The sequence below is a fragment of the Anoplopoma fimbria genome, chromosome 19 (assembly GCF_027596085.1).
Source record: "Anoplopoma fimbria isolate UVic2021 breed Golden Eagle Sablefish chromosome 19, Afim_UVic_2022, whole genome shotgun sequence".
Taxonomy (NCBI): Eukaryota; Metazoa; Chordata; class Actinopteri; order Perciformes; family Anoplopomatidae; genus Anoplopoma; species Anoplopoma fimbria.
Genome location: NC_072467.1, coordinates 10,015,835 through 10,031,190, shown reverse-complemented (window position 1 = coordinate 10,031,190; position 15,356 = coordinate 10,015,835). Strand labels below are relative to the sequence as shown.

Sequence of the window (15,356 nt, the reverse complement as noted above, 5' to 3'; positions counted from 1 at the left end):
ACAGTTTATTGTATGCTGTCTGGGATAACAATAAAAATAAAAATCTGATTCGGCACGTTTGTACGCTCCGTGTTTTCCTCAGTGGCACAGTGATCACAGGAACTGTTGGAATGGGTTTGTGTGTGTTCTGTGCCAGTGCCAATGTTTATACTCTATACCATTTAATACAATCAAGCACTTCAATGAAATGACATGCGATTGAAGCATTTTCATTTGGGAGAAAAACACCACCAGTGTTCGGATGGAAATTTGCAGCTCTCTGATTAACAGCTAAGGGACAATGTGAATCTATTGAATCCATTTCCGATCAGAGATTATATCAGTATTTTAAATTTTAAATGTTTGAGTGGTTTTGGAACTCCACATGTTTTGCTGTAACCCACTTTATGTTTAACTTTTATTGACAACATTCTAATATATTATGAAATATATAGAAACATACCAGAGTTTGTCAGTGTTACATTCCAGTTCTATAGTTGTACTTCAAACTTTCCATACAGATGAAGACAAAAGGCTTTTATATCTCAGACCTTATCAGAATGAATTAGAACATGAAAATGCCACGGCCACCACTCTACCATCACACTCTGACTTTTTAGACCACTGTGATCTGTAAAAAATGGATTAGCTTGATTTGTAAGGCAATTTCCTCCAAATGAGCGATAAGAAATTAAATACACCACCGCCACGCACACATGCTCTCCACATCCTAAAAAAATAAATAGATGAATGGATCGTCTGAATTACTGAATTATTTTTAGATGAGGCATGAATTTCCACAGCAGACAGTTTCTAATCAATTGTAATCAGGTCTTCTGCAGCTTTTTGGAAAGTATTGTCTCTAAGACATGTCAGACAACGTAGCAGTACAATATTGAACTTGGCTGTGAATCCATTACTAACATGTGCTCGGCTGGAAATGTGACAAAACTGCAATCTGATTAGATATAAATGAAGACTGGTCTAAGTACACATTGTGCCAATTTGAAAACTGTCAGTGATCAGAATACGTGCCGTGACATTTGTCTACAAAAAAGCTTGAACATGGCTTTCCAATTTTACTGCCAATTCATTACAGTTCACGTGTTTAAGTAATAATTGAGATTATATTCATTTAAGCAGCCATTTTCAAATGAGCTCCATTTAACGCATGAAAAGTGGACCCATCCTCTTAAGCATCCACAGAAGGGGTTTGTATTATTTCATTTAGCGGAACACGATGCATCCCTAAATTGTATTTCAGTGCTGTAACAGCTCACTGTGTGTGCTATTTGTCTTCTTATTCTTCCAATGGGTAAAACCTGACTACTGTGAAAAAGTAATTACTTCACCGTACGACATATAATACTTGTAAAGAGTTCATTTTTAAAAGCTGCTTGAGATCTAACCCATACAGCTCTGTGTGGTCACTACCATAGGTCGTTTCTAGGTAACCGTTACTCAAAACAAGCCAGCAGCAGGTGTGGAATAGATCATCATTGTTTCCTGGCAACATATATAAGTGTGCATTGTACTCCACTGTGAAATGGCATGAAAGTGTCACTCTCCTCTGTGTCCCATCACACACAGAGGAGTATGCGTCTCTTATTGTCTCCAATATCTCCGGAGACACTCGTACTGTCTGTCAAGGGCATCCTTTAAACAACTGTCCTTTTTATGCTCTCTTTATTCTCCTCCCCCTTTCTTCACAACTGAACACCATCAATCTAGCCATTTGCTTTAACTTTATTTCCCACTCCATTAGTTTCTAGGACACAGAGCAGCACGGGGAGAGACAAGAAAATAGGGGTGTGGGTTGGGGGGGGGCTACAGATGGTGTGAAAAAAAAACAGAGAAGAAAGTTTGGCTCCTTGGAGAGATAAAATGTTATTTCACAGTCAACTTGCTGTGATATATTATATATCACAACAATGGAGTGTGGGCTTATATGAGCCCTTCTTGGCACCTGTACAGAGCAGTTAGAACATCAACGATGGCTCTCTGGAGCTGTTGTTGGTGGTGTGTATGTGTGTGTGTGTGTAGGCAAAAATTATCAACAAAATAAAATTGTTTGAATGAGGCACCAGGAGGGTCCAGTCCAGTGGATCAGAATGAGCACAGTCGATGAAAGAAAAAACTGTTTTGTTAAGAGTTATGTCAAATTAAATCATATATGCACTCACTGATTTCATGCCTTTTGTGTACTGAGCTTTAGCGGGAATAAGCAGGTGTATATAAACACTATAAAAACCCTTCCCATGAATAAAAGAAAAACACAGTCCAACTCTCTCCCATTCATCAACATGTTTGCAGTGAGACAGTTCAGCCAAATGAAAGAATCTAAACATCATTTATTCCAGTTGCTGCACTCCATCATTGCTCTTGCTTCACCATTACACACACTGTTATCCAGGAACATGGTAAAGCATTGATGGATGCCTCGTGCTTCATTAGCTACAGTCTCTCAGCCTGAGAGGCACTTACACAATATCAAACAGCCTCAACCAGAAACCCAATGAGGCAGGAAGCCTAACCTATGCACTACATACAGACGATGGGATGAGACACATCATGTGAGAAATGTTCTAATTTCAATTCAAAAATAATATCAGCTGACATCTATTCAGTGGTATATCTGAAGCAGTTTAAATAATATGTCAACCATTTTATAATTAAGTCCTTCAGTTTCAAATTAATGATATCAAGTGCCATCTAACAGAACAGATTTTTATTTGTGGGTTTACCCTTGTCTCTTTCTCACAGTTTGCTGCTCTTCTGAAATTGGGTCACCAGCCCCAGCACCTGCTCCGACGCAGTGATGACCTTGTTCTGCAGGTAAAGAGCGCTGTTTTTAGACGTCTCGTTCAGGAAGTAACGGTAGTTTACCATGATGCCGCAGGAGTTTGCCACGCCCCTCGGGCTGGTGTCGGCGCTCCAGTTGAGCCGCCACATGGTGGCGCCGTTTTGCAGGTGGAAGTTGGCCACTGGGTTGAGAGCGTAGCCTCGCCTCTTCTCCCCGTAGAGGTACCAGGCACAGAGACGCATCAGGACAGGCTCCAGGACACGGGTAAGGCGCTCGGAACGCATCCACTCACTGGTGGCGATCAGCTTGCGGAGGGCCTCAATGGCTGCAGACCCCGGGGCCGAGTCCGTGGCCTGTTCCACCTCCTTCCACTCCTGCTCAGAGAGGAGGTCGGAGCCCCGGCCTTCCTTCCTGTACTGGCTGAGCAGACTTTGGAGCCAGGAGGAGAAGCCCGGGATCGGAGACAGGCTGGAGAACTGGGCCATGTGAGGGAACTCGCTCTGGAAGACATGAGGAGAGAGGTGGGGGAGGCAGATTAGAGTTAACCCTCAAACGTATACTTCAGGTTGCCTATTCCAAAAAACATTGTGAGAGTATTTTAAGAGAGCTCCTTACTTTGCCTGAAAATGTCTAGTAATCCCTGGTTGACCCCGTTGCTAGGTATGACACATTCTTTTAAAAGGTGCGATGGGATAATCAATAAAAATAAAAAAAAAAGAACAAAATTCACTCTTTGTGTTGAGGCCATAGAATGGACAGTGAAATGTAGTCTCTATTCAGACATGGTTAAAATATAAATCTTTTTTTAGCTAGTGAACATCTCTGTTGAATAAGTTGTAAGGCATACTTAGCCTACATTTTTTGCTAGCGTTTATTTACCCTGCTGGTAATTTTAGTACTTAAAAGTTTTATTTGATATTATCAAGGGAAAATTTGTTCAGTTTTCATTCGATTGCTGGCCAGTTTATATAAGTAGCGTCGTTGGTCGGCATGTAAACCTTTAAACAAGCGAGCAGCGGTGCATTTTTCAAGTTGCCAAATTTCTAATCGTTGCGATCCCTTTCATTTCTGCCGGTATTGCGTTCTTGCATTTGGTGGGAGATGTAAGCACATCTCTTTGATCAGCGACAAACATTATCCCTATCCCTTGAGTGTTAAAACGCACTGTGATTCAGGGTTAAGATAAACAAGATGGTGCAGCATCAGTGTTTCGAGCACACTGGAGAGCAGCAAGTTCTTGGATGTTGGAGGGTTTTTATTTTTACACAAATTGATCAGTCAGATAATTCAGAATCAGAACTGAAGCAGGAGTATGACCGAGCTAGCTCAGGTCATACTGGGCTGGTTAATTTGTGTTTGGTCATTCAGCAGTTACAGTAGCGTGTGTGCAACACAGTGCAATATGCATCAACAAATAATATCTAAAAAGCTATGTTGAAATATATACCTTTTTCAAGTTCACTCTATCTCTTTAAATGTTCCAAAAAAGAAATAAATCCCCAAATAAATTATTGGAATGTACTTTTATCAATATTATGTTCTGAAATGTTCAGGAGCAATGTTATTTTTTTTGCGTGTAGCCCAATCTGTGCTAAATATGGAACAGGTCTCTAAAGACCTTATATAAGGTATGCATTGCATTTAAGTGTTAAAAAAGTTTATTTTTAAAATCCCTTTTTTTGAAACGCAATGTCGCACCATCATTTGCATTCATGCGAAGACACATCAACACAGAATTGCCTCAACTTGCCTTAACCAGCTTGAAGAGAGGAAAACAAAAGAGAAAGCTAAAGAAGTGAAAGGGATGAGAACACAAGGTAACGGTGTGAAGAAAACAGATTAGAGGCAGCAAAGATTTGATCCACACTAGACTGCAGGGGCACCCGGCTTTGCAACGGTGGAGATAAAGGAGATGCATACTCCCCCTCAGTATCAAAAACACAAAACAACATTTTCTTGTCTGCACTCAGTCTGAAGCTCAGGCCTTCAGTTCCTCAGACAGAGACGGCATTACAAATCAACTCCATTGCTTCACGATCCTGCTGATGGAGATTGATGATCCCTTCTCTCCCTCCCTCTTATTCTATCTTCCTCCTGCTCCATTCCTTGCACTCTCACCTTTAATACCTGTCCTCTTCCCTCACTCGCCTCTCCCCCATTTCTCTGTCTCATCTCGACCACACAACCCCCGCCCACCCAGCTCACCAGTTCTCCTCCACCCCGCTTCCCTCTCCTCTCGCCAAAAATCCGCCCCCTTTTCTGTGCCCATCTTCGCGCTCAGGCATCTGGTTTGATAAGTGACTGAGCGATGTGGCAGGGAGAGGAGTGAAAGTTGCTGCAGATAAAAGTGGAAGTGTCAGACAGTCCCTGGAGGGACATGCTGCTCTGCGACATTGTTTTATTTTCATCATCCTTGATTTGGCCCTTCCTTCACTTCCAGATCCAGCCTTCTCACGTTCCACGCCCCGCTGGCTCTCCCCTTATGTTTTTTCTTATTCCACTGTACCATGATCTTGCCCTCTTCACTTCAACTTCTACTTTTAACTACCGGGCTGCTCCCAAGGGACTGAGGATGAGGAGGATGGAAAGAGAGGTTAGTGGAAATAAGGAAAAAGGGGGTAGGAGAGGTGAAAAAGGAACAGGGAGGAAAGGATACAGAGAAAAAAGGACGAGCAGTGCCAGACCTGTGCTCTAGGGGCCAATCTACAAAGACAAGCAAGACCTCCTCCCTTCACTTTAAATCACGGCTGTGACCTTTTCTTTTCCACTCTATCATCTATCCATCATCATAGTGGTACCTCTGTGGCTGCGCCGCTCTTCCCTTCACCTTTACATAAGGTAAAGCACTGTCAGAAATCTTAGCCCTCTGCAGAATACAAGCTTGCAGAATACAAGTTTGTGTTGTGGTTTTTGGGTAGCTTCGGGGGTATTGCACTTACACTGTTGGGGTCAGGAGTTGGACTCCCACTAGGGTCATGAAAAAATAATAACACCAATGGAGTGCTTTGGATAAAAGCGTCCACAAAAAAGGATGGAGGACATATTGAAAAGTACAAGTTCCAATAGTACTTTATACTGCGTTACAAACCCAAAATCCAGTAGCAACATATACATTCGGAATCTGCTTTTTTACAATCTGTTTTACAATGTTAACAATTCTTATGCTATAGAAATGGATACTTTCTAAAATTTGGCTCTGGCTTGATACCAATAAAAAGCTAGCTAGAGAGATAGCCATCTAAAACTAAATTCCCTTTTTACCCTAGCTGTTAACTATAAATAAAAAATAGCAACTTTGATGAACCAACATCTTGGTAATTAATTTCAGTATTCAACATTACTACCAGTTAAGTAACAGCAGCTATACATGCTACACTAATCAGGAAAAAACATTAGCTAAAGCTAAATTTTCTAGCAAAACAACAAAAATAGCTTAATAACTCTGAATATTAACTCTTATGGATGTAATGCAATTTAGTGAAGTTAATACCTTGAAAACAACAAATTAATTGATTTCAATATTAATATTTATAGTAGACAAATGGACGGTCCCATCAAAACAAATATAGCCTACTCTATCTGTAGGGTAGCATAGAGAAGCTAAAAAGATTATTATTTTTGCATTAGAAAGTCAACAAAGACGACAGGAGAAGAGGCTGGGTTGCAAAGCTAGTAGACCTCTTAATGAAGACAACAGTCACAAACTGTAAGGCTGTCACAGCAATATCAACTACACTCCACTCTGACATAAATAGCCCTAATACAAAAATAGAAATCACAACACACTATCTGCTGAGCTAACTGTACCATATGTTGCCACAATGAAAATAGCAATCAGTGAAAAGCTTGCACCAATCGAAACAGCTCCATTGTTTGAATAACTAACGTGGGAGCAGCTTAAAGCTCTGAAACCTGATTGTTTTCATGATACACTGTAAAGAGCTGCTTTCCATCTGTTGGAGTGGCTTATCATGTTCCTTTCAATCATCCAATCGTTTAACAAGAGCTTGCTGGAGCGGCCTGACGTGAAGGGCTCTTCTGCGCTTATTGAGAGGGATGGATGAGATTTCATTACTGCCTGTCTAGTGACTACAGTCCTGTCTATGTATGCATTCATGTGTATAAGCAAGTGCTAGAACAAGGGGGATATTTATGATTCAGCACTGAGACACAAATAAAAACTTTTGAAAAGCAATCAAACAAAAACTCTTGCCTGGCACAGCTATATTTCTCACTGGAATAACGCTGTGCCAGCTGGGCCGCACCTGAAGGCCACAGTAAAGCCTTTTAATTGAATTCAGCGCATGAGTCATAGAGAGTGAAACATCCTGTGGAGGAGACTAACAACACTCTACACCATAGGAGAGGAGCTGAGGAGCTCTGCAGGAGTTAGCAGCTGGATCTGCGCACTGTAAATGATAAGGTGTTATGTAGCTTTAATTGGGAAGGGTGAACACTGGTTCACAACATTATGTGAACCAGTGTTCACATAATGTTGCCTTTTCTGTGACTTTAGGTTTAACCGAAGCCAAGTCTTTAAAGGAATTAAAATAGAATTGATTCAAGTAATTATTCTATTACAGTATTTTACAATGGCTTAGGCTCTAATTTCACAGTGTTTTAATTAGTAAAACTACCAAAATAAAATACACGTCAAACAAGCAGAAATAATTTGTTTTGAATTAGGTAATATACAATGCAGAAACCTTTTCAGAACATCACAACATTATTGAGTTCATCCTTGAATTGTACCGTATTTTCCGCACTATAGGGCGCACTGGATTATAAGGCGCACTGTCAATGAATGGTCTATTTTCGATCTTTTTTCATATATAAGGCGCACCGGACTATAAGGCGCATTAAGCGAAACAAAACAGTCAGTCAGTCACACTTCCTCCACTTCCGTACCATTGATTCATTAATGTTGAATTCTCTCGCAGCTGCTCTATTCCCATGTTCTACTGCGTGACTGACAGCCTTGAGTTTGAAGTCCGCGTCGTAAGCGTGTCTCTTGACAGGAGCCATGTTGGGGTCCTTATACACACACACTGTAATATGATGGTGAAGCACAGTATGTATTACTCCGCGACGCTCCTGACTACGGTGGCCGTGATGCTGCTGCGGTGCGGCTTCGTAGTTTACCAAAGTCGTACTAAAACATTTTGACAGAGCGCCGTGTACCACACAAAATCGCTTCGAGGTCAGTAAGCACAACCAGAATTAATCCATATATAAAGCGCTCCGGATTATAAGGCGCACTGTCGTTTTTTGAGAAAATTAAAGGCTTTTAAGTGCGCCTTATAGTGCGGAAAATACGGTAATCATTGTTGCATCGTTTCCTCAAAGATCCTAAAATGTACAGTTTATGCAAAGGCCAGGGATTGAAATGATGTGGAGTACCATTCATTGTTGAAAACTTGTATTTTAATACTTAAATGCTGCAACATCCAATCCTAGTCCCACAGCTATAGTTCTTTTTGCTGACCATTGTAATACACTACATCCTACGCCCCACCCGCACTCACCTGTAGTTCTCGGACCACCCTCTTGATGAGGTAGTTGCCCAGCTCCACCCCTTGAAGGCCGGCCTGGGTGGAGGAGATGGAGTAGAAGATGGCCGCATTTATCTTATTTACATCCTCCTCGGAGTCGAGAGTGGCGAACTCGCGGACGATACTCTACGGTGAAAAATACACATTTTTGTCAAGTCGCAAAGAAAAATTGGGCATCATTCATCCAGATACAAGCCCATTGTCAGCTTGGCTAGATAACTGCAACCAATGAAGGAGTCTCTTATTGCTATGCCACAGCTGCTGGAGCAAAACTGTGGATATGGGTGCAGTATATCACACCATGGAATATTCTCGAATTGCAGAGTTGTCGAAACCACCTTTTCCTCACTGTAAATACCAAACTAAAAGGAAGTCAGCCCTGTAGAGGCTGCTCCCAGAGGGATGTGCAGTTTAAAGGTCTATGTATTGTTTTTCACACAGCAATAATCCATTTGTCAGCTAGGAGGAGGAACAAAGTAGTAAATCCCAGGTGTTTAACTATCCCCCAAGGTGTGGTAAAGTGAGACAAACCATTACAACAGCCTGCAGCTATTGATTCTGACCTGAATGTTATCAGCGATGTCTTCAGTGAGGGCCACGTGTAGTACAACAAGGGGTTCTCCTGGCATGGCGGCATGGGTGAAGGCATAACAACGGCGGTATGGCCCCACTCTGCGCTTCAGGTCCGTCCAGTTCCTTATAGGGTGCACTGCCTCATACCTGGCAGAGGGCTGACAGTTAGTCCAGCAGTTTTCAATTGACCGTTCGCTAAGTCCCGCCCTCCATAGCTACTGTTGCTACACCTGTCAAGCTGTCCATTTTGTATGGAACATTTTTTCAATTTACAGTGATAACGGGGTACAATTAGTACTCAAAATTTGTTGGTAATTTTTGAATCACTGGGCCCTGGATTTCAGACAGAGGAAGACAAAAGCTGGGTTTATATTTGCAGCTCATGTTCCTCCGGAAAAAACTGTTGCTGGCAGATTTTGGGAGTTGGTTTTAATGCCGCCTCTGAATGACTTTGTAATGTTTCCAGCTGACTTGTTTTAAAACAAGAACCCTGTAAAAAGGTGTCTTAAATATGAATTCGATGGCTACATACATGATCGCATGCTAAATAACTCTAGTTAAAGCCCTGTGCCAAAGTTGAAGATTCGGAGGACAGCTGTAGTATGATAAGAGATGGATCTTACATTTTTCCATGTTTAATTCTATAAAACACTGTTTGGATTGACCTACAAAAATATGTTATCCCAGAAGCACTCTATTGAAGTCTGTTAAGCTATGATTGGCAATCACTGTTCAGGGCTGTATAATTTCAATATAAGAAAAGAGAGTGTGATGAAATTAAGGAGGAATAGAAAGACAGAGGAGAACCACAGTATTAGAGAGCGTGAATGCCCTTACTGGCTGATCCTCTGTAGGATCTCGCAGGGGGACTGCCAGGTGATTCTCTCCAGTCGGAGCAGACCAACAGAGAACCACTCGGACAGCAAGCTCTTCAGCGTGCCGTTCAGGTCCTGGGAGAAAAAGAAAAGGTGTGGGTTTAAAATTAACATCCACATCCAGCAGAAAATTTGAAAAAATTCACCACATTTTTTCCTTTGTAGTCAGGAAAATGAAAGCTGAATGGTGCATTTGTATTTCACAATAGGAACTATATATTGTTAAAATAAAACACTGGTATGCAGATATATCCTTTATGATGAAAATGGAAAAGGATGTTGTGGTCTCCACTACATTAACTGATCTGAGCACTGTCCTTTTACTTTGCTATGGAGGCTTTTTTTTTGTCATTCTTGTCTATCTTATGCATTAGGAACACCATAACTTTATTCTGAAAAATTAAAACTTTCATAAGACTATTAAAAGAGGTGGATAAACACCATCCTAACAGCCTTATAGACCTATTTTTATTGAGGAAACTTACAAGCTCTATCTTATTGACCGACTTCCAAGTTGCTCAAGTTTGTCTGTCGGCTATGAACTATTCCAGAACGCTATCTTACACACCGTGCGGGGTGTGTATTATCCCCTAGGCGTTTGTATGCTGTTTGAATGTTTTCACATTATGAGTAGTGATTTGTTTGCGCTTGCAATGGGTGTAGAGGAGGCACTTCAATAAACAACTTGCCATTTCAAAGCAGGCCTGTCCTCCCGCAAAGGTCAGACTTCATTTAAAGCAAATCTCTTGCAAACACACAAACAGGTGGACGCGGTGCACGCACTCAAACACACTCAGGCATATAAATACAGCTTATATTGGCTGTTCCTTTGGATGTCTTCACTTCAGGCTTACTTTAATGCCAGCTTGTCAGTCATAATAATGGCTAATACAAACAAGCTCAAGTACAGTCATGGCGTAAAAGCCACTGGCTGGAATTCTCTGCGAGCCACTATCAAAACCTAAACTAACTAAATTTGGAATTCTTCCCCACATATCTGCATTTGCCCCCTGTTTTATGTATCTCTATAGGTCAGAGGACTCACGCTGGAAAATTCTGTTGAGTGAGGAGCAAATCAAAAGTTCAAAAGTTTAGCCAGTAACACCACTACTTGTCTGAAGGAGTGTGTGTGTGTATATATACGTGTATTTGTGTTCCTCTATCCTCAGCATCTGCCAGAGTTGAAATAATCTATAAAATGGCCGGTAATCCCAACCTAGCATTTCTGTGGAAAACGCAGCACATAAACAACCCGTGAGAGTGCAGCCGCTGCCTTGGGTAGCCAATTCTCACCCACAAAAGGAAGGCCAGACTGAGAAGTGTATTCCATTGACCTAGCAGAAGATGAAGTCTTTTGAAATTGAAGGGTCTAGCATTGGAAGCTTGAGGTTAGGAGAGACACGGAAGAAAGGAGGGAAGGGAAAAGACAAAAATCCTGCACTCCATTATAGAGAAAATAAAGAAATACTTTTTTTACACTGAAACAGTATAAAAGCAGTGAGGCTCCTATAGTGCAAGCTGATACAGCCTCTGTTACCTTGAGCTGCAGTTATATTGTGATTATACAGAGCGATGGAGACTGCAGTGCCTGGAAGGAACAGTCTGTCTTTCCTAAGCCAAATGACCACCGGCTGCCAAAGTGTTTACAGGTCAAACTCAGAGTGTGCCAGTACTTTTACTCCAGTAGGCTGCATGCCACTTGTCAGCCTGGCAGTGTGTCAGTGGGGGAAAATAGCCTCACTGATACTCTGTGAAATCCGAAGGAGCCAACTAAAAAGATATCTCTGACTTGTCTTAACATCTTTCATCCACTCAGTTTGTGGACAGATGGACAAGAATGACAGTTATTTAGGTAGGAGTAGGAAGGAACATCAAAAAGCAATATACCGACCAGAAGAGACTAGTGTAAAGCAGAAGTCAACCCTCTTGCAATAACCAAAGTATCTGTAGCCTTGATAAAACTTTGAAACTTCCATTCCTTTAGTAATCTTTGGAATTGTATAATTTTTTCCCCCTCTATGGTTTTGTGCTACTTTGATCACTGAACCATCATGGACTGCACGCTTTTCTCTCCCCTTGGCTTACTATCAATACATGTACTAAAAGCTTTATATTTACCATGACCTTTTCTAAATTTTAGCTCAATCAATTCTGGCCATAACAAGAAAGGATTGCTGTGCACCCCCAAGACCAAGGTGGCCGGCACTCAGTGAGAGTACACTGTAGGTAGCTTAGACCTTTTTAAGCTACAAAAGGTCTCAGTAGGCCTTGGTTATTGAGATTAAATGCATCTGAACCAACTCTCAGCTGGAATAAAATAGGTATTGAGCTGGAGAGAAGAGGCCAGAAGTCCTCTGGCGATGGTGCAGTCAGGGTCATATAAAGCTCTTTTCCAAAGCCAAACAAACATAAAATTTGATAGAACGTTGATAGAAAGCTGTTTTCACTCCAACCTCAATCAGTATCCAAAGACAGAAGATGTCATGATGATCAGTAAGCTTGCTTTAAATGGTCCCCGAATGATCTCAAGCGGGGCAAGTTTAGTTTGACCATTACAGACTCTTGCATCTCAGCATAACAACTTTACAAATCAGCAGCCTGCAAGTCATCTAATCCGTTTCAGAAAAGTGGACACGACATGTCAACTATGACAGAAGAAGTATTTGTTTTGGATTAAGCCACTAAATCCTAAATTGTGTTTATACTGCTTATACTGTATTTTTATTAAAAGAGATGCTCATGGTCTTTGACACAAACAAATAGCAGTTCTCCAGCCTGCAAGCTACTTGTAGATTTGTAAATAAAGCTTCATGCAGCTTCAGCTCGGTATGATCCCAACTTAGATAAACAGCCAACAGCAAGAACACAGTTTTGTAACCTTTGTCAAGCTAAAAAAATAATTGATTAAAAAAAATCCTGTTTCATCTTTTCCACAACTAATTACCGGAGGAAGAAAGTAGGTAGAATGCAAGCTTTGATGTGCTTTAACTACAAGCTGCACTCTCAATACATGTTAGTAAAAGAGTCAGCATCAAATTACTCTTTCTATTCACTGAGTGAGTGAGCATGTATTAATAGCAAAACATCTACGGTACATTTCATACTTTGTATACAGTTGGGTTTTGGGAAAAAAAGAAATCAAGGCATGTCTTAGATGAGATTAACACCCTGAGTTAATTTGTATTCTTGAACAAACCTGCACAAAAGAGCATGGATTTATGGCAGCAAGCTTGCCGTCTGTAAAATATTCCACTCTTAGTCCAAGGTGCGCATGAACACTCCTACACTCAAGTGCTGAACTGAATTGAAAATTGTAATTAAATGTGACTGAACATGAATGACTGAATAATGAGACTCAAAAGAGAAGCTTTTCTGAAAAATAAGTTGCTAAATGTGATATTAAGGGGGGGACAAATAGCATGGGGACCACGGCTGTGTGATGTTTATTCATGTATATATATTTTTTTTATTATTTTTTTTTTTTTTTTAAACTTTTGCTTTAAAAAAATAATTTAGCATATTCATTTCATGCTTGATTTATATTCACTAATTAAATATTATTACAGGCTCTATTTTAACACCAGAGCATTTGAGTAAGTGGATCAGTCCAGCAAAGAAGAGCAACAAATTTGAAGGTAGCCCTGAAATTGAGCTTGGCACTGTCATGTGCCAAAAAGCTTGCATTATCTTATTTGTATAAACGCAATAAGGAAATAAAAAAAAAAATAAGATTTAGTTCCTCCAGCTTGATTAAGAAGGTAAACTGGGACAAAGGTCATTCCTACAAGCTGTGAGGCAATTCGAGCCATGTGATAGGAGCAAGGAGTGCAGTTAGTGTGGGGGTGAGTTGTGTAAGCAGCTATACTCAGCCTACTGCTAATGCTGTTAAAATATAGCACATATAATGTCTCTAAACTACTGAAAATAAAGGTTCAGCTATTCAGGCTGGAGATGCCAAATGCCTAAGCGCTAACAGCACTTCTTGACTCATGCGAGCACCCGTAGAAAATGTAAACAAATGAATTACCCTTATCTGCGGGCTTTCGCTAGCTTTGGCTGAGATTATTTCAAGCACATCGGCTCTGAGATCCACCAGAAACTTCACCCCACCCTCGACCCTGCTTATATGGTTAAGCAACTGTTTATAACGGGGAGTCAAGCCGTATCGCAGCCTGTCTTCAACCTGCAGAATAGTGGCCAGGTCTCGTAGCTGAGCGTCCAACAGCCTCAACGCGAGCTCTGAGACGCCTTTGTGGTCTACTCCGAAGTCTTGCGAGAGCTTCGTTAGGAAGCCCAGTTTGTCTTCCTTGTCGAGGTTTCCGTAAAATTGCATGAACTCCAAGCTGTTTGAATCGGGGGGAGGAGGGGATTTGTCTCTCGTTTCGTACGTGGGTAAAGGTGAAACGACCCTGGCCAGTATCTCCTCCATGCCCGTGACACCGCCACGAAGTGAGGTCGAGTACCAACGCCAACCGTTGACGTCCGAGGCCTTCAGAGCTGCTTTGATGACAGCCCGGTTTCGCCAGCACCACACACTGCTTCGAAAAGCCCAGTTGGCAGGATGGAGTATCATGCTCAGCTGTCTGTGTTGGACCCGGGACCGCCCGCGACCAGTGAACACACTGGTGGGAAGCGTTTCCGGGTCTCTTAAAGAGACAGTACAGCTGTCGCGACAACAAGCCAGAAGGTTTATGACAGGTAGTTTAAAAAACATAGGTAAAAGCTCCCGCGTGTGGCTAAATGAGAGGTGAAATTCACAGACTCAGAATGGCGGGAGTCGACTACATATCTGAGACTGAAAGTGTAACAATTTACATACAAAAAAATCACCAAAAAGACAAGAATGTGCAATAGCTCACACCCCAATGCTATGGCGGTCAACTGGATTTCCTTTATCTTTATTAAAACAGTTGGAAAGACCCTTTCACATTCTTTATAGCCAATCAAATTTTTTACATGACTTTTATCCATGTAACAAATTCAATATAAAGATGTCTTCTATGTTATTTTTATTAATCAGATATAGAATCAACATTACACTTGTTTAAAAAGCTGTTACTTCCAACAGTTTGATCAGTTTTTTTTATATGTTGTGTCTGTAGCAAATTAAAAAGTTAAAGACTGTATAAAGCTACTTTGATTTATGGAAAATGTATTCAGAAATCAGACCAAGATTTTGATTCAATCAAATATGTCTTCAGGATTTTTTCGAACAAATGCTCATTCCTAAAAATTATTTTGCCGTATTCATGTTCCCATAAATTTTTTTTATTTTTTTTTATTTTTATGTGTTTTATTCCAAGAAGGGTAAACCTCAAATGATTTATTATGTCGACATCCAATTTAGCCACTTTAATATTAAAATCTTATGGTCTGCAGACCGCCTATGAGCAATACTTTGTTTCCAAACCAATGACGGAGAGGATTGTTGTTGATATATATTTTTTTATAATATGTAGCTGAAAAATGGGAGTCTGCTTGAAAGAAGGATAATAATATTAACATTTAACTTATACCAAAGAAAGGTCTGTTGTTCTTAACGTCATACTGAGACCCCAAATCATATTTTTTACG

The 15,356-nt window shown here is 40.8% G+C and overlaps 1 protein-coding gene across 1 annotated transcript; it reads right to left on the bottom strand.

Moving 5' to 3' along the window:
* Positions 1-1,796: 1,796 nt before the first annotated feature.
* mlycd (malonyl-CoA decarboxylase) lies at positions 1,797-14,403 on the bottom strand. The gene is made up of 5 exons (XM_054620363.1): positions 13,810-14,403; positions 9,745-9,857; positions 8,898-9,054; positions 8,308-8,460; positions 1,797-3,282 (listed from the first exon to the last, which is right to left on the bottom strand). Exons 1-5 carry the CDS (start codon positions 14,353-14,355, stop codon positions 2,737-2,739), a joined length of 1,515 nt encoding a protein of 504 aa, XP_054476338.1. The 5' UTR covers positions 14,356-14,403; the 3' UTR covers positions 1,797-2,736.
* Between the last annotated feature and the right edge of the window lie 953 nt (positions 14,404-15,356).

Bases quoted from the DNA above. Each gene is read 5' to 3' on its own strand.
- mlycd (XM_054620363.1), bottom strand. From the start codon at position 14,355: ATGATACTCCATCCTGCCAACTGGGCTTTTCGAAGCAGTGTGTGGTGC. The intron at 9,858-13,809 runs GTAATTCATTTG...TTTTTCTCCCAG, and splicing joins GCGAAAGCCCGCAGATAAGG to GACCTGAACGGCACGCTGAA. The intron at 8,461-8,897 runs GTCAGAATCAAT...TTTTCACCGTAG, and splicing joins ACATCGCTGATAACATTCAG to AGTATCGTCCGCGAGTTCGC.